Source organism: Canis lupus, chromosome 24 (genome assembly GCF_011100685.1).
Source record: "Canis lupus familiaris isolate Mischka breed German Shepherd chromosome 24, alternate assembly UU_Cfam_GSD_1.0, whole genome shotgun sequence".
Lineage (NCBI taxonomy): Eukaryota > Metazoa > Chordata > Mammalia > Carnivora > Canidae > Canis > Canis lupus.
In genome coordinates, this window is record NC_049245.1 from 29,729,527 (window position 1) to 29,751,844 (window position 22,318).

The 22,318-nt window shown below is 44.7% G+C and overlaps 1 protein-coding gene and 1 long non-coding RNA gene across 2 annotated transcripts in view; one reads left to right on the top strand and one right to left on the bottom strand.

Moving 5' to 3' along the window:
• TOP1 (DNA topoisomerase I) overlaps window positions 1-11,894 on the top strand; it is a 91,204-nt gene extending 79,310 nt beyond the window's left edge. The window contains exons 14-21 of the mRNA XM_038572316.1: window positions 2,372-2,515; window positions 3,386-3,571; window positions 4,660-4,728; window positions 5,261-5,375; window positions 6,333-6,460; window positions 9,493-9,587; window positions 9,810-9,959; window positions 10,598-11,894. Coding sequence (XP_038428244.1) covers window positions 2,372-2,515; window positions 3,386-3,571; window positions 4,660-4,728; window positions 5,261-5,375; window positions 6,333-6,460; window positions 9,493-9,587; window positions 9,810-9,959; window positions 10,598-10,700 — 990 coding nt within the window. The 3' untranslated portion in view covers window positions 10,701-11,894. The remainder of the gene's footprint in view (window positions 1-2,371; window positions 2,516-3,385; window positions 3,572-4,659; window positions 4,729-5,260; window positions 5,376-6,332; window positions 6,461-9,492; window positions 9,588-9,809; window positions 9,960-10,597) is intronic.
• On the bottom strand, window positions 739-21,374 carry LOC102152517. The gene is made up of 4 exons (XR_005377858.1): window positions 20,786-21,374; window positions 18,827-18,957; window positions 1,590-1,700; window positions 739-1,415 (listed from the first exon to the last, which is right to left on the bottom strand). It is a non-coding gene; the product is annotated as an uncharacterized LOC102152517 (long non-coding RNA).
• Window positions 21,375-22,318: the final 944 nt, after the last annotated feature.

The window sequence follows — 22,318 nt, forward strand, 5'->3', positions numbered from 1 at the left end:
TGTGTCTTAATGGGATGTAGGTTACATGGGTTATGAATTGTCAAAACTGATCAAACTATATAACATAAAATCTTTTCTAAAAGATTCAGAATAGGGACACCTGAGTCCTGTATAATCAAGTTAGATTCTTATCCATACAAAAGTTTGGGTAGGGGAAAATGGAAAGGGTTAAAGGCAAGCTTCCTATAGTGGATACCTTGTTTTACTGAGACGGTTTTGATGATGACCTTATCTGGAAAACCGAAATGGGTATTTTATTTTCTAGTAGTCTGAGAAAGCTTGTTCAAGTGTAATTTACTGTCTGCTTAGAGAAACTTCGAAGACAGCAGGGATAAGCATACTTCCTGGAGCCAGCCTTCCCTTAGACCTAGACAAGGTGGCATCTGCCCCCACCCTCCCATCTTTGTATCCTTATTTGAGACTCCTGGATCCTTGCATCAAGAGCCCAGCCATCCTGTGAAGAAAAGTTGATCTTGTGGTATCCTCTGTGAATAACTTATTTGTTGCGTTTTTCTAAACCTTGTTTTGGTGGCATGACTAAGGAATTGGGCAAATGTAACCCTATGGGACTTTGAAGACTTGGAGTAAGGCTTTGGTAGGCCTATGTGCATTAGAGTGATGGCCAAGAGCCGGCTCCTTAACTGGAGACTATACTATTAAAGATGAGTCTTTGATGTCGTGTGTGTGTGTGTGTGTGTGTGTGTGTGTGTGTGTATAAGGGAGAGAGAGAGAAAGACATGATTGTCATGGAAATTTATTACTGACTCGTACATGAAGACAGCTGGTATCACACCTTTTTCTTCACCCTTTTAAATGTCAATATGTACTAAGAAAAATCTGAGAAATTTTAAGCTTCCCTTTGTCAGGAAATAGAACTTAGATATTTCTTCTTAGATATTGTATCACCAACTGCTTAATTGCCCACCCACAACAACAAGTAGTTACTGAACCTCTTATTTTATAGCCAAACAAGTACATACAACTTGGCCACACACAGTTGTGGGAGAGTGCTGATGAATCCTTAGCATACCCAGGTGAGCTTGCATTTCTGAGTGTTGTTAGAGCTAGACGTAGAAGATGTTTCTCACTTACACATAGCTCACTTTCCTGCATGCTCAGAAGGCTAGTTACCGTGACCATGATTATTAAACTTCAAGGACCAATGTCGCATGTCAGATGGGAACTAGGCATATGTGGGTAGAAATCACTATCCCTCTCTCTTGTGGTTGGGAGAATTAAGAGCAGAGATTCTTGGGTTCTTAAAATCCATCCTTGTGGGGGATCCCTGGGTGGCTCAGCGGTTTAACGCCTGCCTTTGGCCCAGGGTGCGATCCTGGAGTCTCAAGATTGAGTCCCACGTCGGGCTCCCGGCATGGAGCCTGCTTCTCCTTCCTCCTGTGTCTCTGCCTCTCTCTCTGAAAGGAAGGAAGGAAGGAAAGGAAAAAGGAAAGAAAGAAATAAGCAAACTAGCTAGCTTTAAAAAAAAAAAAAAATCCATCCTTGTAGTCATGTCATATAATTTGTTTTAGGCCTTAGAATACTCCCTGACCCTCTTGGGATTTCATAGATGTTTCTCCCCCCTTTCTTACCTTTCTCACTTGACATTAGTATCAGTCCTTGCTTGTGAATCTTGTTTCCATTCAATATGGTAGCAGAAATAATCTTCTGTCACTGTTGATTAGATTCAGTCTTTTCATACCCTTTTAAAAACACGTCATTGGCTTTAGAATAAATTTTTAGAACTTGTACCAAAAACTAATGTTTTGAGAAGAAAAAGTCTTCTCAGTAACATTGTTTCCCCTCAATCTAATCAAAAATACTCTTAAATGCAGAAGTTAGAAAATGGTGAATAATTACCACTGTTCCTGGAAGTCTTTGTGTTCCTTAGTAATTAATGTGTTGTGTCATCTTTGGTTCTGCTTCTTGACAGTCCATCAAACTGAATGGTTGTCTTGGATTTGTATTTAATGAAATTTAGTCCTAGCAGAAAACTGTTGGGTCACAGACTCTACAGCAGAGCATTGATGCTGATGTGGGGATGGGGATATTTATACCTTTGTATTGATAGAAGTCCATTTTGGGGACGTGCCATTTGGGCTTTTCCCAAGAACATAATCACTTTACAGAATGAAAGCCAGAGGCTGGCTTAGTAACTAGACAGGGGCCTGTTGTGCTTGACAGTGAAACGAGACTAACATGAGTTCTCACCAGGTTAGATACTCTAAAATTTCTCTTCAGTACTCTTCTTTTTCTACCTTGCTTATGCTCAGGTTCCTTTGGTTCAGAGCTCTGAGCTTGAATATTCAAAGTCTATTTTTACTCTACCATCCCTACACAATCTACATAGACCTTTGGGTTTGGGTCTTTGCAGGGTGAGAAAGACTGGCAGAAATATGAGACTGCTCGGCGACTGAAGAAGTGTGTGGATAAAATCCGGAACCAATATAGAGAAGACTGGAAGTCCAAAGAGATGAAAGTCCGGCAGAGAGCTGTAGCCCTATACTTCATAGACAAGGTGAGCATCTTCCTATCACATTGCCTAATACGTTGGGCTTACCAAATATGGGATTGTTTACATTTCCAGGCCTTGTGCTAAGTACTGGAGCAGTACCCATCTCTGGTCCAATAAGGAGGGTAGAAGTGGAGAGAGAGGCATTTGGAGTCTGCTGGTCTCTAAATCTGAATCTTCTGCAAATACTATGACATTTTCAAACTGAGTATAAGCCACCAAAAAAATTTTTATTTTACGTCATGACCCAACACACATAAATATATTTGTAGTTGTGTGTAACTGCAAAGCTGCACAAAACAGTGTTTAGCCTTTCTACAAGCAATGAATTCTGACATTTTAATTTTTTTCTTGTTTTTAAAAAGAATGGTTATAACCCTTAAAATTGGTTAAACAATCCATGAATGTTTCACAACTATACTTTGAAGGACCATGCTCTAGAGGAGATGAGTTTGTCACTACCTTTTTGAAGATTTTGGTTTCTTTCCCAATTTTGCACTGCTTAGCACAAAATCTAAATTATCTCAAAAATTAAGCAAAATTAGGAGACTACTGAGTCTATCACCCAGAATAGGAATACTCTCTTGTTTGCTGCTTTGTTGTTGTTGTTGTTTTTTTTTAATTTCTTCCTTTCCTCCATTCTTATTTGAGAGAACAGAGTAAAGAGAAGCTTGGTTTTATGAGAAAGGGTAATATCACTATGATTCTCTGTACTTCATTTTATAGAGGAAGGAGCATATAGAATCCAGAATTCCCAAGCCTTGCAGACTGATACTCTATCCCCAGAGTTAGGAGACTTCTGATTTGGATTTCCTAGAGATCGTAGAAAATTGAAGTTTTTTCATTTGCTCTCATTTCTCCCTACTTCCTGGACAGCTTGCTCTGAGAGCAGGCAATGAGAAGGAGGAAGGAGAAACAGCGGACACAGTGGGTTGCTGCTCGCTTCGTGTGGAGCATATCAATCTGCACCCAGAGTTGGATGGTCAGGAATACGTGGTAGAGTTTGACTTCCTTGGAAAAGATTCGATCAGATACTATAATAAAGTCCCTGTTGAGAAACGAGTAAGTTACTTTGGCCTGTGCACCCTGGCCTGTTTTTCCTTCATTTCTTTCGTTCGTTCGTTCGTTCATTCATTCATTCATTCATTCAGCAAGCATATATTGAGTGCTTTTTGTATGCTCTTCACTTGCTGAACACTAGGGAAATAGTTTGAAAGAGAGAGGAGAGGTATTGGTTGTCCTGTGTACCTCCTTTTAGTCCCTGTCCCTCACCTACCACCCCGTGCTACACCTTCCTGGGAATGAGGGCACCATGTCCTAAAGTAACAGTCAACAGTGCATGCTGTAGAGTGTTGGCCCTAGTGGCAAACTTTAGCATAAGATTTAACTCACCTTACTGTAATGATTCAACCACATTTCCATACCCCCGGTCTTGTTGCATATTTGTCATTTTTGTAACTTTGCTCAACCTCTCTCTGAACTCCTGACTGAGCCAAGCAATAGCCCTTTAGTCCTCAAATCTCTGAGCCCATACCCAAAGAGGGCACTGCAGCTCCATGTCCATCCGTCCCCCCCCCCCCCCCCAACTCTTGGGCTTGAACCTGTAATCTAGCCCTTTAAAAGTCTGATATTTAATCAGTCATTAGGCTTTGTTGGCTGTGGCAGTGGTCCATACTAAAGAAGTGCTAAAGAGACATGACAACTAAATGTAATACCTTAGATTGGATTCCATCCTGGAGAAGTAGAGGACATCATTAGGTCAGCTGACCAAATTGGAATATGAACAGTAGATTGAAGCATATATACATGCAAATTTATGAAGCTGATAAGTACTGTGTGAATGCAAGGGAGTATCTCTATCCTTAGGAAGTTCTTAGGAAATACACGGAGATATTTAAGGATAAAGGGCTCATAAATGATTCAGGACAAACAGTTGTGTGTCTACACACATGTATGTAGAGATGGAAGTGAGGCAGACATGTATTGTGCAATGGTGAATGTTGTATAAAACGTTAATGGTCAGTGAATCGGTAAAAGGATGTGGGTATGGGTATGCCTTATGCTTTTTTATTTTCTAAGTTTTTGTAAGTTTGTAATTATTTCCAAAGTAAAGGCTTTTTAAATAATAGGTTCTACTTATTTTCCTTTAGGTTTTTAAGAACTTACAGCTATTTATGGAGAACAAACAGCCTGAGGATGATCTTTTTGATAGACTCAATGTGAGTGGACAGATTGCACGGGTTGAAGGAGGGGCCCAGCCGGAGCCTCCTCACAAGCTCCTAAAGGAGAGGTTTGCCTGGGGGTGACTTGGACTACTATCCCTTCAGTTTGTCCTGTGGCATCCTATACACTGTTCCTTCTGCAGGCACACAGTGAATCCATGACCAAAGCCCTCAGACAGGTGGACAGACCCTACCTTTTATTCTCTTCTGGCTCTTGCAGAGTCGTCTTTTGGCTGGATACCCAGCCATCTCTGAGATTGAAGGCCTCTCCCTATATCTTATCAGGGAAGATCTTAATGGGGGAAGGACAAATTTGCTTTATTGTCCTGCTTAAGATTAACATACTTCATAGGGAGATATCACGCACCCTGTGTTTTGGAATTTTTTTCTAACTTCCCACTGGCAGGGCAATAAACTTGGCAAACTTGAGATTACACTGGTATAAATGTCCTAGGGCTTGCCAGAAGGGGCAGAGTGGTTTAGCTTTTGCATAAATCCCAATATCCTCTCTGTGCTTTGTCTCCTCCAGACTGGTATTCTAAATAAGCATCTTCAGGATCTTATGGAGGGCCTGACAGCCAAGGTGTTCCGTACATACAATGCCTCCATCACGCTACAGCAGCAGCTAAAAGAACTCACAGCCCGTAAGTACTTGTTGGCCAGACAGGCTTGCACACTTCCTGGTATGTCCATTGCCCTTGCTGAGCTAAGTCCTAGAGCTTTTCTGCTATTCTCCTTAATTTTTATCACTGGAAACTTTTCCTTCTATACCTCTAATAGAGAGCCAAGGCCTAGTTGTATAAACATAAAATCAGTGTAGTTTCCCCCTTCCTACCCCAAGTTCAAGATTTATTTTCGTGGAATGCTGACAGGAGCTTTCTGAAAGTACCTACATTTGATGGTTTATATGTATGTTTTTTGAAAACTCACAGAGTGAAGACATAGTGCTATGATGCTTGGTTAAATTGGAGAGAATAAGGTTTTCATGGTTATTTTTTAAACCAGGAGCACATCCTTCCCCTGAGGTTTCTGTCACCCCCCCCCCTTAAAATAGTAGGTAGTATTTTCCTAAAAACTAGGTGCAGAAGGTACAACCAAGATACACAAGCTTTTTTTCCCTAGAGCCCAGTCACTGCTAAATTCTACCTATCCTCTAAAAGTACATCAAATAGCTTTAGAATATAAGACTAAAAATCCAAAGAGGATGTTTTGAGGGCCAGTATATTAGGGTGGGATAAAGGGTGCTATGTGACATAAGTAAAATATTCCTCATGCTTTTAATCTTTCTGTGTAAAACACATACTGCCTTTTGGTTTTAAAATATAAAGCTTGTGATCCTTTTGTCTTACCCTCCTCTACAGACCTTTTCTGTCCCAATTCCACATTTTCTTCAGGCTACATTGAGTGGGGGAAACAGCCTTTGAGACAAGCAGATGACTCTTGACTCTCAGGTTTTGACCTTGTGTCTTGGGAGAACTTGATTATTTGAGTGAGTTGAGGACCAGCAAAGTCATGAGGAAGCAGCACTGGGGAAGGCATGTTGTGTATTCTTCTTGTGTATACATACTGACTCTTTCACCCTTATGTTTCTTTCTTCACAGCGGATGAGAACATCCCAGCAAAGATCCTATCTTATAACCGTGCCAACCGAGCTGTTGCAATCCTTTGTAACCATCAGAGGGCACCACCCAAAACTTTTGAGAAGTCTATGATGAACTTGCAGTCTAAGGTATTGCAGATCTAGATGGTGGGGTAGCAAAATTAAGGGAACCCCATCTGCTGCGGATAATCTGCAAGTGAGATGCCTTCTGGGCTGGGATATGAGGAGGCCAGTTCCAGTTCTAGGTCTTTCTGGAAGATACATCCATGCTAAAGATAAACATGGTAATATAATAGGAGTTATCCCTGATCAAGGTACTGAGTATCAAGTACCCATTGTTTAGGAAGTTTCCATTCTGTGAACAGAAGTCCTGCACTGGTTGCTTCTTGTTTTGAAAAACTAAGTTTGATGTACCCTCTTTGAAATATTGATAATTATTGTCCTTATTATAAATGAGTATAATAGATACAAAGAGAGTCTTCACAGTTCCTTGCCTTAGCCCAGAAATACAACTATTTCTAAATTAGATGGTTTCAAATTGAAAAGATGATGAAACAATGATATTTAATTGCCCCCTAATCCTAACACAACTATTTTTATTTTTACACATTCCACATGAATCATATTTTTATGTAGCTCATCATCAAACATCTGTTGAATACTGGCTTTATGCCACAGTTGCTGCCCTAGAGGGAGAGACTGACATGCAAACAAGTAGATGCTGTTCCTCCTCCATGTGCCTCTCCTCCCTACAAATCTGCCTGGTACTGAGCTTGTAAGTCACAAGGCACTAAACATTTGGGCATTTGGCATTTCTGTGTTAGCAATGGCTTCATAAACCCATTTCAATGTGCTGAGAATAGAATTTTTAACATTTCACTTAAGAGCAGACACACAGGGTCACAAAGGACCAATTATCTTGAAACATACTTACCAAATAAATTTTAAAGTCTTTGATGTGCTTCCTTAATTATAAAATCTTAAGGCAAAAAAAAAAAAAAAAATCTTAAGGCAGGTCAATAATGACTAAATTTCAAGCGTAGTAATGAATGTGGAAGTTCTACTTCAAGGTTTCTGCCACAGTGATACAGAAATATCTGTACATATATTGGTGAAGTCCTAGGTACTACTAGTGTTACTATGGTTTGTTGCCCACACTCATAATTAATTGAAGAAGAAATGGTGAATTTCAAACAGAGGTTAGTGAACTTACAGATGTGATTCTTTTCTATCGACATCCACAGAATTCTGTATTAGAACAAGTGAAGTTTAAAAATGATTACTATAGAGTGAGGCTACATACACATTTCCAGGTCCACCATGTTTTCCTTCTGTTGAAATTTCTTCAAGATAAGTACCCAGTAGTAGTAGTACATCTGGGTCAGAAGATATCCACAATCTACAGTTCATGCTACAGGAGTCATCTGGTTTTCCTGAAGGGATGCACTTGTGCACAGTAAATTAATATACATCCCTAGACCTCTTCAGATCTTTAGACCATATGGTTGGCAGGCAAAGAACCCTACAGACCACCCTTCGTAGCAGCTCCTATTTGCTCCCTTGCTCCCACTCTATTAAATGATGGTCATCTGGTATTATTTACTCTCCCCATGTTATTATGCTAAGCCAGAAATAAAAGCATGAATATTCAGGTGCTGTTGACCCAATTCAGACCCCACCCTAGAGCATGAGGAGGTATTTTGTTGATCTTACTCTGGAACCACTGTTTGGGCAGCCCAGGCTGTCTGCCAGGCGAGCCCTCCAAGCTGAGGAACCCTCTCCTGTGTGCCCACAAAGCAAACATACGCCCCTGTTTGCCAAGTGAATCAATGGAGTCTTTGATGCTTTGAGAGAATTTGAAACAGCCTGCCAATTTAGCATCCACAGAAATGGTTAAAAGATTGTGGTTTGTTACATTTCTAGCCTAAGAAGAATCTGGCTAGTGGTGTCTGTGACGCTTTTGTGTATAGAATCAGTTCCTTCAGCTTGACTTTGGACAACATAGATGTTGGACATAAGCCATTCATAGTAAAATGCATTTAATGATTCTCTCACAATGGTGGCCTTTGTTTCCAATCTTGGGCTGCATGTGTATACCTAACAGACAATTCTGGGCTGAGAATAACAGCCCAATGTGTGTTAAATCAGGCAAGTATTTATTTACTCTGCAGAGGTTCCCTTGACCTTGCAGGTTAGCAAGGTAATAGCACATCCGAGGTTCTGCCCCCAGCAGCATAAGCTGATGGCTCGAACTCTAGTTTCATGATGTTGCCGGCTGCTGTCCTTAAGCAGGAACTAAGAACTTGGGCTTTCTGGAGGTATTGGCAAGGGTTTATAAGCAAGAAAGGCTGGAATTGCCGTTATTTTCTTCCTTTATGGAAAGTGCTCTATAGCTAAAAATGTTTTCAGACCTTTGTTTTTGAGTGATAACTACTTGAATTTTCATGGCGTTGTAGCTTTCTCTTCTTGAAAAATAGAATGCCAGAGCCAGGCCATGCCATGCCATGTATAGGTTTGAACAGACGGGCTGAGCTGTTTGCTTCCTGGGTACTTCAGTTGCCATCTTTAAGTCTCTTAGGTATTCTCTTCAGTGCATCCTTTTTTCTTGAGAAGCTGGCACTCCTTCCCAGAGTACTGACAGAATCTGAGGATAAGCTGGGTTCAGTAGATGGAAGGATCCTGTCTCAGCTTTATAAGGAGTTCTCTCCTTCTGTATTCTTAGATTGAAGGCTACACCCTGGCACAGTATCCATTTGACAAACAGCTTTCATCTCTAGTCCTCCTCTCAGGTATTTAAGCCAAAGTGTCGTATGACTGAAAGATCAGCACATTCTCAGTTCTTGTGGGTTCTTTAACCTGAGCTTCTGGATTAAGGGGGCCCTGGTTCACTACCTATAGAAGGATCACTTCTTTCTTGAAGGATCAGTGAAGAACATAAATGACCAAATAGCAGTTGAATTCAGCAGTCACTGTACATCTACTCTGTGCCTTCATGAAGCTACGCAGCTGGGGGTTTTTACCTGGCACACCACTGACAGCCTGCCTGCCTAGTGGAGACAACGTCTAGGTTTTATCTCTGGTGGTGCCCGTGGGTTTTTTTTTTTTTTTTTCTTCCCTCTCTAGGCTGATTTTCTTAAAGCTTACTGTTCTTCCCCACTTAGATTGATGCCAAGAAGGAACAGTTAGCAGATGCCCGGAGAGATCTGAAAAGTGCTAAAGCTGATGCCAAGGTCCTGAAGGATGCAAAGACCAAGAAGTATGTACCCGGTGTTATGCAAAGCTGGGGACTGGTTGAGACAAAACTGGGGACAGTATCAGAGGCCCTGGGACCCCAGCTTTTCTAAGGTTTAAGTGGTATCTTTTGGAAATCTCTGTATTTAGGGCTTTCTTGCTTTTGCTGCTCCTGCATGGCAGGATGGGTTTGCAATGTTCTTGTCCAGAGGCTAGGCCTGGTTCTTGATGCCTTCCATTCTTCCAGGGTGGTAGAGTCAAAGAAGAAGGCTGTGCAGAGGCTGGAGGAGCAGTTAATGAAGCTCGAGGTTCAGGCCACAGACCGAGAAGAGAATAAACAAATTGCTTTGGGAACCTCCAAACTCAATTATCTGGACCCAAGGATCACAGTGGCTTGGTAAGCATTAAGCTCTTCTTGAGTTCCTGTTGCTAGCTTGAGAAGGGTAGTGGCAGGGAGCGGGGGTGGGTTTAAGAGCATTGTTGGCCTTCACATGCCATTCCTGCACTTCACACTTTAAATCCTTTAGTAGGGGAACCCCTGCCATTCTGTTATGCATACTACAAATGCCCTAGAACATCCTGAATGGCCCTAAATGGTCAATAATATTATGCTGCCTTGGGTCAGGGGTTCCATCCAGCCCTTGCACCCTTTTTGCTCTTTTTGCCCTGGTGGGTGCTAGAGGTTGGGTTAGCTTGAGGAGGGGGCAGTATGTGCAGTGGTTAAGAACATGGACTTGAGCCAGACAGCTTGGATTCGGTTTTCAGCTCCATGCTCTCTAGCTGCATGAGAATATAAGCAAATTACCCAACTCTCTGCCTTAGTTTTTAATGTGTATCTTTTTCATTAGTATATCTGTAGTAGCATCAATTTAGAGGTCACTCTAATGATTTAAATGAGCACATGATGCCCTTAGAATATGCCTGGCCACTCTTAAAACTCATTCTCACCAGATGGACATTAAAGCCTGCTGCCCTAGGTCTGGGCTGTTGCTCCCTGAGACACTAATCCTTACCCTCTTTCTCCTTTGTGTGCAGGTGCAAGAAGTGGGGGGTCCCAATTGAGAAAATTTACAACAAAACCCAGCGGGAGAAGTTTGCCTGGGCCATCGACATGGCTGATGAGGACTACGAGTTCTAACCAGTCTTGAGGGGCAGGGTTCTGTGAAAAGGAACAGTGTGGTTTGGGGAAGATGGATAAACTGTGAGCCTTGCTTACCCTCACACCTGAGTGAGAGAGGCGGCAAGTCTTAACAAACCAACATCTTTGAGAAAAGATAAACCTGGAGATATTATAAGAAAGAGCTGAGCCAGTTGTCCTATGGACAACTTATTTAAAAATATTTCAGATATCAAAATTCTAGCTGTATGATTTGTTTTGAATTTTGTTTTTATTTTCAAGAGAGCAAGTGGATGGGAATTTGTCAGAGTTCTGCCAGGCAAATTCACTGTTTCACTGAAGCATTTGGATTCTCTTAGCTACTGTATACGAAGTCCGATTATATTGGTGCGTTTTTACAGTTAGGGTTTTGCAATAACTTCTATATTTTAATAGAAATGAATTCCTAAACTCCCTCCCCTCTCCCCCATTTCAGGAATTTAAAATTAAGTAGAACAAAAACCCAGCGCACCTGTTAGTGAGAGTTGTCACTATCTATTGTCATGGGAATCAATTTTCATTAAACTTGAAGCAGTCGTGACATCGGCAGTGTTTTGGTTCAGACACCTGTTCACAGAAAAGCATGATGGGAAAATATTTCCTGACTTGAGTGTTCCTTTTTAAATGTGAATTTTTATTTCTTTTTAATTATTTTAAAATATTTAAACCTTTTTCTTGATCTTAAAGATCGTGTAGATTGGGGTTGGGGAGGGATGAGGGGTGAGTGAGTCTAAGGATAATGAAATAATCAGTGACTGAAACCATTTTCCCATCATCCTTTGTTCTGAGCATTCTCTGTACCCTTCAGATATCCATCTTTTTCATTTTAAACCCAGTCTTTCACTTGAAAGATTTTATTGTGTAAAAAGTTCCACAAGTCAATAATTTAGAGGAAAATGAGTATTTGGTCCAAAAAAGGAAAAATAATCAAGAATTTAGGGCTTTTATTTTTTCTTTTGTAATTGTGTAAAAAATGGAAAAAAAAAACATAAAAAGCAGAATTTTAATGTGAAGACATTTTTTGCTATAATCATTAGTTTTAGAGGCATTGTTAGTTTAGCGTGTGTGCAGAGTCCATTTCCCACATCTTTCCTCAAGTATCTTCTATTTTTATCATGAATTCCCTTTTAATCAACTGTAGGTTATTTAAAATAAATTCCTACAACTTAACGGAAACCTAGTGTCTGCCTTTTTGTTACCCAGGGTCCCTGGCTTGATTGGGGCCACAGGGCTGGGTTTGTGTGTGTGATGGAGGGGGTCTCACTGTTCGGCTCAACAACAGTGGCTCCCTCTCCTCTACAGGAAGGAGCTGGGGCTGGGCTGGGGCTGGAAGGGGCTGCACCTGTCCTGCTGCCAAGGGATAGATCAGAGGGGAGCCAGAGTCCGCATCTCTTGTTAAAAGCAGACCCAGAAAGTGAGGTAGTGTATAGAAAATCTGTAAGAATAAGTTGGGTACAACAACTGTATTTGGAGCCTAGGGTAGGTAATGTTTATTGAGCAAGATGGAGTGAACATAGTATTTGGGAGGCAGATTTTCCACTTTCCATGTGTGCTGGCCAGAAGCAATGGGGAGCTTACTTTGGGTTTGCCTGTGTGGCTAAGCTTACAGTCAGGATGACAGGAATTAAGGGTACTAAACCAATATCTAATCCAGTACCCACGGGATCCCAGAGGCCCAAATGCAGACTTCTCCTTGCATTGATTGGTTAATTAAAAAAAAGGGAGTGGTATTAGACCACTCCCAGTGCTCCTGTACCCAAGTTGGTAGGGTCCCTACAAAAATTGTTCCTTTCCTCATCCTAGGTTACTGGTAAGTCTGGAATTCAGGATGGAGCGTGAGCTTTCCTGTCCAAACAGCAGGGAGCTGGAAGGCCAGTGGTTAGAATTGGTCACTTAGCCCTAGGCCCCCTAGGCTCACTAGTGTGCACAGGTATATTCTGGGAGGAGAGCCATCTCCTTGATGGTCTCTTAACTCACTGGGGGCTGGGCTGGTGTTGAGAAGAGAGAACCCTTGGAAGGTCCTTCTTGGCAGCCTGCATTTCATTGGCCAGTGTGAGAGAAGTAGCATTCACGCCAGGGAATAAAGAAGTTGCGTAGCCATCAGTGCTTTGGAGGAGATTACAGCGAAGTTTTGTAAATTCTGTGATGGTTAGGTAGGTAAATCACTGGAAGTTCAGAATGGCAGTATAGGAGGCTCTTGACAATAATTGATATATTTCATGGCTGGGGGAGGTAGGTGATAAGAACTTGAACCGGAAGTTTGGGACTTGAGCAGGACTTTCCACAAGCAGGTGACAAACCTTGGTCCAGAACTAGAAATTAGAGACAGGAGGCCTTGCAGGCATAAGATTTTACTGATGAGCAGGAACTCGTGCCTACCATTCCCGACAGGAACCTTTCTACAAGTCTTCTGAGGGTAGGTGCATGCCAACTAGATCCTGGTCAAGAAGGACTGTGAAGGGCACCCTTGGTGATGGCAGGCCTGGGAGAGCAGACCAGAGGATGGGAAGCTGACCTGGCCAGTGGGGATGAAGGAAGAGAATGGATAGGTAGGTGAGGGCCAGAAGTGACAGGGTCTGAAAAATGCTTGAGCCTGGAGTTGGGAGAGGACCCTCCCCCTTATTCCTCCAAGGTTGTTCCCTCCTTACACTTCCAGCCTTATCCAGCAAGTCTGACGTGTAGGGTCTGAAAAACTCCTCCTATCAGGCTCTTCTGTGATGCTCAAGTCCAGCTGTGGGCAAAGCTGGTTGGCTTACATGTGCTATGCAAGCCAGGTATCTGGATGCTTGCTTGGCTCCTCTCTTCCTTAACCCCCACATCTGCTCAGCAGCTCTTGTCCATTCTCTGTCAAATCCACATTAGGCCTACATCACATTTGAAAAATGATATCTCACAACTCCTAGCTGTTTCCAACCGCCACCACCTCCCTCTCCCATTTCACATACAAATGCCTGGGGTGAGTCATCCATCATTCCTCCACCCACTGCAACCAGCTTCTGTCCCACCTTGTCCCCTGAATCCCTCCTGAATTCTGACCACAATGGCCAACAAATGAGTGGCCAAACCAATAAATGGGCTCTGCATTGTGTATTTTAAGCACTTTGTGGCACTGGACACTTAACCACTCTTCCATTTAATAGCTCTATTGAAATATATATCATAAAATCCACCCATTCCAAGTATATTTTTAGTAGCTACAGAGGGTAGGGCTATGGCCATCACCATAAATCGGTTTTAGAAGATCATCCTCCCCAGTAAGATCCCTTGTGCCCACTTAAAGTTAATCCCCACTCCTACTTCCAGCCTCCACTCCTCTCTTCTGTAAATTTGTCTTTTCTGGGACATCACACATAAATGGAATGGTGAACACTCCCCTCTCCAAGCACTTCTTCCTAGCTTCCATGATGGCACCTCCTGGTTTCGCTCCAAATCAGGTATTTGCTCTGCAGAAACTTTATAAATTTTTTTTTCTCTGAGAAAAGTTTACTTATACTTCAGTCTTTAACAAAATTCTTCATAATGGGATGCTCTCTCAACTTGTTTTGAACCAAAAAGCACTTTTTGGAGAAAAGACATTACCCTGAAATGACCTCAGTCAAGCTAGTTTTGGACGATTATAAGTAGTCCCCTGACAAAATCAGTAAACAAGGAGGCAAAGAAATTTACCACAGACTTAGTAATTATTTCTCACAATCCCAACTATTACATACAAACAAGCCTCTTAAAGGTCATTTTCATAGCAAGGCAGCATTGAATTTTTTAGGTTTGGTAATGGTATATATTATATATATATATTTATATATATATACATATATATACACACACACACACATTTAGCAGTCTTTCAAAAAAACAAATATTTATAAAATTATAGACAAGATTTGTGTCAAAATAATATGGAAGGGGTTAGTGCGTGGAGTTTACATAAAACGAAGTGGCCAACAGTTCATAATTGAAGCTCACTGATGAGTACAAGGATATTCACTATACTATGCTGTCTATATACATTTGAAATTTTCCATAAAGTTTTTAATGTAATACAGTAAGTAGTTATTATGCAGATCACTAATATATACCTATGGGAGGGGTGCCTGGGTGGCTCAGTCATTGAGCATCTACCTTTGGCTCAGGTCATGATCCCGGGGTCCCGAGATTGAGGCATTAGGCTCCCCACACGGAGCCTGCTTCTTCCTCTATGTCTCTGCCTCTCTCTTGTGTGTCTCTCATAAATGAATAAGTAAAATCCTTAAAATTTTTTTTTAAAAAATAGGGATGCCTGGGTGGCTCAGTGGTTTAGCGTCTGTCCTTCGGCTCAGGGCATAATCCTGGAGTACCGAGATTGAGTCCCACATCATGGGACTCATGGAGCATGCTTGGAGCATGCTTCTCCCTCTGCCTATATCTCTGCCCTTCTCTCTCTGTGCCTCTCATGAGTAAATAAATAAAATCTTAAAAAAAAAGTATATATATACATACACACCTATGGGAGAAATGAAAAGAAAGCTGTTTTAATGTTACACAAAAGGTAATTATGCTTAAATGAAAATTTCTAGTAATGGCATCATATACTGATTTAAAAAGTATTCTCTCTTCAACAACACGAATGCGTCTCAGAAACATGCTGAATATAGACCATGGGTACATACTCATTAGTTCCATTTATGTGAAATTCTAGAATAGGTAAAAACTACTCTGGTGATGGAAAGCATGTTTAATGATTGCCAGATAGGGGGCAGGGGAAACGGACTACAAAGGGGTACCAAGAAACTTCATGGAAATGTTCTCTATCTTGCTTGGGTAGAGGTTACATGAAAGCATACCTTCATCAAAGCTCACCAAACTTTACACTTAAAAATGTGTCTGTTTTTTTAAAAATATGTAAGTTATTGCTCAAACGGATTTTTCAAATGTACTCTCAAACAACTTAGCAGTGAAGGTGATATGCTTCCAGAAATTAGATGACTCAAAGTATCTCTAATGGTGACAACTATATAGAAATAAAAAATTCGTAGAGAGTTTAAACACAAGTTTATTACTGCAATGGTGAGAGTGGGAAAAATATTCATAAATTAATATACTGTTTCAAATAATATGTGATTTAAGGGCAGCCCGTGTGGCTCAGCGGTTTAATGCCACCTTTAGCCCAGGGTGTGATCCTGGAGACCCGGGATCGAGTCCCATGTGGGGCTCCCTGCATGGAGCCTTCTTCTCCTTCTGCCTGTGTCTCTGCCTCTCTCTCTCTGTGTCTCTCATGAATAAATAAATATTTTTTTAAAAATAATAATATGTGATTTAAAACATTGATATAACTAAATAAACTTATATTGGCCATTTCCATCATGTGTCTCTAAAGAGGCTTATAATTTAGTTGCAAAGATGCCATAAAACATCTGGAATGCTCCTACTGCAAAAACAAACACCTATCTGGAGTGTCCATTCTTCAGGCATATACATTTTCTCTCACTGAGCTGTACTCCACAGCTACCAACAGGTGTCTGTTGGCATTTCTTTTTTTCTTTTCTTTTTTTTTTTTTTTTTTTTGATGAGAGACAGAAACCTAGGCAGTGGGAGAAGCCGGCCTCCATGCAAGGAGCCCAATGCAGGACTGGATCCCAGAACTCCAGGATCTCGCCCTGAGCCAAAGGCAGATGCTCAACTGCTGAGCCACCCAGGCGTCCCTCTGTTGGCATTTCTTTAACCACAACTGGAGTGGGAACTTGATCTGATTAATCTCTGCTGTCTTACTCCTATAGAGGAACATCGGGAGAGTTTGTTGGGAGAAAGGAAGAGAAAGAAAAACAGGTCAGCCTGGGCTAGCAAGGGCTCTTCCTTTCTCTTTCTTCAGCGAAGCAATTACTGTATCCCTGCCACCTCCCTGAACAAAGTACACCTGGGGCCCACTCTATGAGCCCACCAGCAAAGGGGAAGCAGAGTCTGCAGAGAGTGGAGTCTTGGCAGTGGCTGAACAAGGACTGGTTTTGCCTTGGGTGATAGAAAACACAAGGCTCTGGAGGGGCTGAGAGTCCATCCTAGGTATGGAGGGAAGTAGAAAAAATATGACCTAAGAAGTATGAGCTCTGGGGCACCTGGGTGGCTCAGTCGGTTAAGTATCTGCCTTCAGCTCAGGTTATGATCTCAGAGTCCTCAGATGGAGCCCCCTATGGGCTCCCTGTTCAGCAGGGAGTCTGCCCCTCCCCACTGCTCATGCCTGCATGCTTTCACGGGCTTGCACTCTCTCTCAAATAAACTTAGGTCTTTAAAAAGAAAAGAAGGGCAGCCCGGTGGCTCAGCGGTTTAGCGCCGCCTTCAGCCCAGGGTGTGATCCTGGAAACCCTCCCTGCATGGAGATGGAGCCTGCTTCTCCCTCTGCCTGTGTCTCCGCCCCTCTGTATGTGTCTCTCATGAATAAATAAATAAAATCTTAAAAAAAAAAGAAAAGAAAAGAAGCCTGAGATCCAACAACTAAGTTGGAACCATAATATATATTGGGGCCAGAGGTCAAGAGCCTGAACTGTAGGTTGTAGGTGGACCTCAAGGTACACTGAGGTGAGTATTAAGTACCAGTTGTACACAGAGGTACAGGTTAGCCAGCTCAGACTCAGAGATGGGCTGGTCAGACACCTAACATAAACTACCAAGCAAAAATTTTTAAGAGCTGTTTTAAAGAAAAGGGATAATGTTTTATGCAACGAATCAAATCAGACTGTGAGTCTATATCTCTGCCTACTTTCAGTTTTGGAAGGGGCTTCACTGAGCTATGCTTTTACATTATACCTTCTATATTCATGTAAGGTCATTATAAGGAACAAATGAAAACAGTATCAGCATTTGCTGTTAATCTGTAGGGAACATTCTCCACTATTTCAGTCAAATAAGTGTCCATATGAGAAACTTCTTTTATAATTTAACCCCGGGAAAATTTTTCTCCCCTAAGGAATCAGTTACCAAAATAGAATTTTTGCTTTGGCTACCAGGAAGCTCAGCCACACATGATTCTCAGTAACAGCAGTCATGTTAACCTACACTTGCCATATTCTATTCCTCCTTATAGTAGCATATTCCAATTCTACAGTGCAGTATTTTTGCCCTTTGTTTTAAATACTCAACCTTTTCAAAGGACTGGAAAGGAATACATCTGAGGTGGGCACAGCAATGTGCCACTCAGATTCTCCTTCAAGGAAGCACTTGTTGCCCCAACTGCTAGGAGACCTGCCAGTCCTTAAAGAGCACCTCAGTTGCAGAGAGCCATGTGACTGAGGCTGTGTGTGCTCTTCTCAGGGCAGAGTGAAGTGGAACCACGAAGGCCCAGCCATTTCAAGCCAGCACCAGTCAACAGAGCTCTCTGGGGGCTGGCTGAGGCTATCACCAGGCCTCCATCACAGCTAAACTTCTCCCTGTGCCCCTTCCTATTTCCTTCTCTCTCTTCCACAGTGTTGATCCCAAAGGCACTCCCTAACAAACATTCTGCACACTAACCTCTGCCACAGAGTCTGCTTCCAAAAGAACCCAATCTGTGACAACATTTAACCAAATACAGATGGTCCTCGATTTAGGATAGTTTGACTCATGATTTTTCAGCTTACAACGGTGCAAAAATGATATGCATTCAGTAGAAACTGTACTTTGGATTTTGATCTTTTCTCGGCTAGCCATATGCAGTGCGATCGATCCTCTCTTGCGATGCTGGGCATCGGCCATGACTTGCAGTCAACCATGTAATCAAGAAAGTAAATAACCCATGCACTTATAACCACTCTGCACCCATACAACCATTCTGCTTTTCACTTTCACTACAGTATTCAGTAAATCACATGAGACATTCAACACTTTATTATGGAATAGGCTTTGTGTTAGATGATTTTGCCCACTGTAGGCAAATGTTAGTGTTTTGAGTACATTTAAGGTCAGGCTAGGCTAAGCTATGATGTTCAGTAGGTTACGCACAGCAAACGCATTTTCAACTTACTATATTTTCAACTTAGAATGGGTTTGCTGAGATGCAACCCCATCATAAGGCGAAAAAGATCTATAACTAAAAATAGAAAACACATCAGGTAGGTAGGGGTATTATGGAAAGGAGTGAAAATACACAACAAAATATTTCATACCTACATGAGAGGCCAACATAGCATTGACTCTGGAGCCAGGCTGCGTGGGTTTGAATCCCATCTCTGCCATCTCTCAGCTCTGTGTCCATAAATAAGCACCTCTCAATCTCTCTGTACGTCAGTTTTTTTATCTGTAGATTGGAAATAGTAAAAGTACTTATCTCATAATGCTGTAATAAGTAACCGAGCCAATGTGGGTAAAACAGTTATATAGGACTTAGTATAAGCCAAGTGCTGTTCTAAGTGTTTGGTAAATAAAGACCTATGAGGTCAGGCACACAGGGCCAAACGGGCATCTGAGCTGAGACCCTTACCCAGAATCCAGGCACACCTAGGTATGGTGTAGGCCGGGGCATGTTGAAGCAAGAGTGATGACAGAAATAGGCCCAAGCAGGGCTAGCCTGGGTGATGTCAGGGCGTGTGCCTTGTGTGGGTTCTGGGCTGCTCCCTCCAAGCCAGCGCAGCTGCACTCATTGCCAGTAACACCCACGTACCCATATATATGCTGAGCTGGGGGAAGCCCAAACCAGCCACACCCTCTGCATGCCCTGCTTTTCCTGAATCTCTTTTGGTGGAGGGAGGCACCTGAGGTCTGAGATGCTAGCTCAGAAGTCCCAGGAGGAAATGGGGCCTTGTTTTCTGATTAAGGGCCTGGCAGCAGACTGAAAACATGAGCTCCTGTTGACAGAGATTTCTGGAGCCCCTGGGGGCCTGGCCCTGGAGGCAAAAGCAAAAGCAAGGAAGCATGGTCCGTATGCTAGGAAGCTCTCAGAAGATGGAGAAACAGAGTTTTAAAAAGTTTATCACAGCCTGCAGGCTGCCCAAGTCAGCACAAGAAGCTCCAAGAGCACTGCAGCACTTAGGAGGGGGCATCCTGGACAAATGGACAAGATCAGATGAGCAGGGGGAGGCCCCACTCATTTCCCACTTACCCTCCTGGCTTCATCACCTGCCCTGCTTCCCCTTGCTCAGTAAACTCGAGCCTTCTTCTTATTCTTACACTCATTAAGCTCTTTCTGTCCTCAGGGCCTTTGTACATGTTGTTACCTCTGCCTGGAAAGTACTTTCCTCCAACCCATCTAATAATTCACCTGGCCATCTATTCACATCCAGTAGTAGACCTCTGCTGAGTCCTAGAGCCCTTCCTTTTCAACTAAGAGATCTAAAATAGGTGTCCCTCATGTTTTATCTCATAGGCCTCCGAGCTTTTCCTCCTTACCTACCATCACAACTGTCCATACATAACACTGTTTACTGGCTTAATGTCTGAATGCCTGGGGGGTTGGTTGGTTCTGGATTTCTTTTTTTTTTTCTCCCAAACCATGGTGTTAAAGCCCAGCACGGGGCAGCTCAGGAGCACCACCACCTTAAGCCCAAGGCAGTCCAAGCCCCACTCTAAGAGCACAAACACTCTGTGAAGCTCCCAGTCATGCTAGCCTCCGTGCCCACGGACTGCTGGCTGCCAGGATCTACTTAAGGCTCTCTTGCGAAGCAAAAAACGTGTGGAGTCAAGACAGACCTGGTTTCCAATTCCCACTTGTTACTTATGTGGCCTTGGGGCAAGATGCAGAACTTACCTGGATCTCAGGCTCTTCATCAGTACATCTGGGACAATAGCGCCTGATCAGAGGGTAATTATGAGGATCAGGTGTGATCACACTTGTAGGCTGTAGCGCCAGGCCAGGCGTTGGGTCAACTTTAGTGCCCTCCCCCTCCCACTTTAAAGGGTGGGCACTAGATGGCAGCCCATCTCAGCCACTCCACCTCCCCTCAGGTGGGTGAAACCTACAAATTTTCCGTTTTGTGAGGGGTTTCTCAGCTTCTTAGGAGACACCCTTGAGGGCATCAAAACACAAACCCGCACAAGTTACCGCTGCCGCAAGACCAAGTCAGAGGCAGCCCCAGACACCATCACCACCCAGCTGGGTAGGTTGGCTGAGCACACACTCACATACTCACCAATTCCAGAAACCCGGCTCCTTCCCTGGCATCTGCCGGGCGCTCCGCTGGGCCTCCAGCCTCTGAAGTTGTCCTGCTCTGCCTGATTCAACATGGGTCAGACCACAGGTGTCTTCAGTTGGTCTGTGACAGGGGCCGCTACATCACAGGGGCAAGCCGAGGGAATGGCTTCGGGAAGGCAGAGTGTGGATTATTCAAATAACCACTAAAAGGCCTTGTGGCTAGTGCATGGAGAGGTGAAGGGGAGGTGCTGAGAGACGGCGGGAGACAGAGAAAGGGGGCCCCAGGCCACTCAGGGCCGGCCGGGACGGGAGGGAGCACGGGCTTGGAGTGCAAAGGCAAGTCCTGGAGGCGGTGGGGCCGGAGGTGGCCGATGGGGATTTAATTTCTTTTTAAAAAAATTAAAGCATGGATAGTAGATGCAGGTAAGACCAGGGAGAGTAAAGAGTCTGGACGAGAGAAGATGCAAGTCAGGCGTGGTGGGTGGGGTGGCGAGGGCCAACGGTGGCGCGGCCAGGCCGGCCCGCGAGGTGGCTGGGAGCCGAGGCGGCGGCGGCGTCGAGGACACCTCCGAGGGGCTTGGCCCAAGCACGTTAGCAGACCGAGCGCCAGGCTCGGGGGGGGGGGGCGGGGCAGTGCAGGGAGCGGGGCGCGCAGTCGGAGGGGGAGGGCGGAGGGCGGAGGGGAGTGGCGCCGCGGGGCAGCCCGGGGTGCCTGGTCTGGGAGTGAAGCCCTGGGGAGGTGGCGTCGCCTGAGCGCCCGGCTCCGGACCAGGCCAGCCGGAGAGAGGCTTCCGGGCCCGCGGGCAGCGGCCTGGGGGGAGGCGGGAGGAAAACACGCGGAGTGAGGCCGCGGAAACCCCTGCCAGAGGGGCGCGAGGAGGCGGGGCGTGAGGTGGCGCGGGCGGCGGGCGGCGGGCGGCGGGCGAGGAGCCGCGCAGGCGGAGGCCGCCGGGGGCCGCAGGTCTGAAGGCCCGACAGGCCGCGCTCAGGCCCGGGGGCCGCTCCGGAGGACGGGGCCGTCGAGCGCCCGCCACGCTCGCCGCAGGGGCGGGACGGACGAGGGTCCGGCGGTCGCAGGAGCGGCCTGCGGGGCAGCCCCGAGCGGCCCAAGGGGCGGGGCGGGGCAGGCCTGCTGTCCGTCAAAGCCCGCCAGCCAATCCGCAGGCTGCCCCGCCCCCGCCCCGCCCCGGAGAGGGTGCGCGGAGGGCCCGCCTCCGCCGCCGCCGCCGCTGCCCCGCCGCCGCCGCCGCCGCCGCCGCCGCGGGTGTGAGGCGGCCCGGCCTGGCCTGGCTGGCTCCCTCCGCCGGGCAGCCGCCCAGGTAACCGGGCTCGGCCGGCGGGCCGGGGCGCTCTGCACCCTCACCTTTCCTCCCGGCCGCCGCGCGGGCAGCGGGCTGAGGGAGCGGCTGCGGCCGGGCCTGTGCGGGACAGCGGGCCTGGGCGACCGCCCGTGCGTGTGCGACTGACTGACGGGCCGGCGCGGGGCTGCCGCCGCGTGACGGGGCCGGCCGGGGCGGCGTGAGGAGGGCGG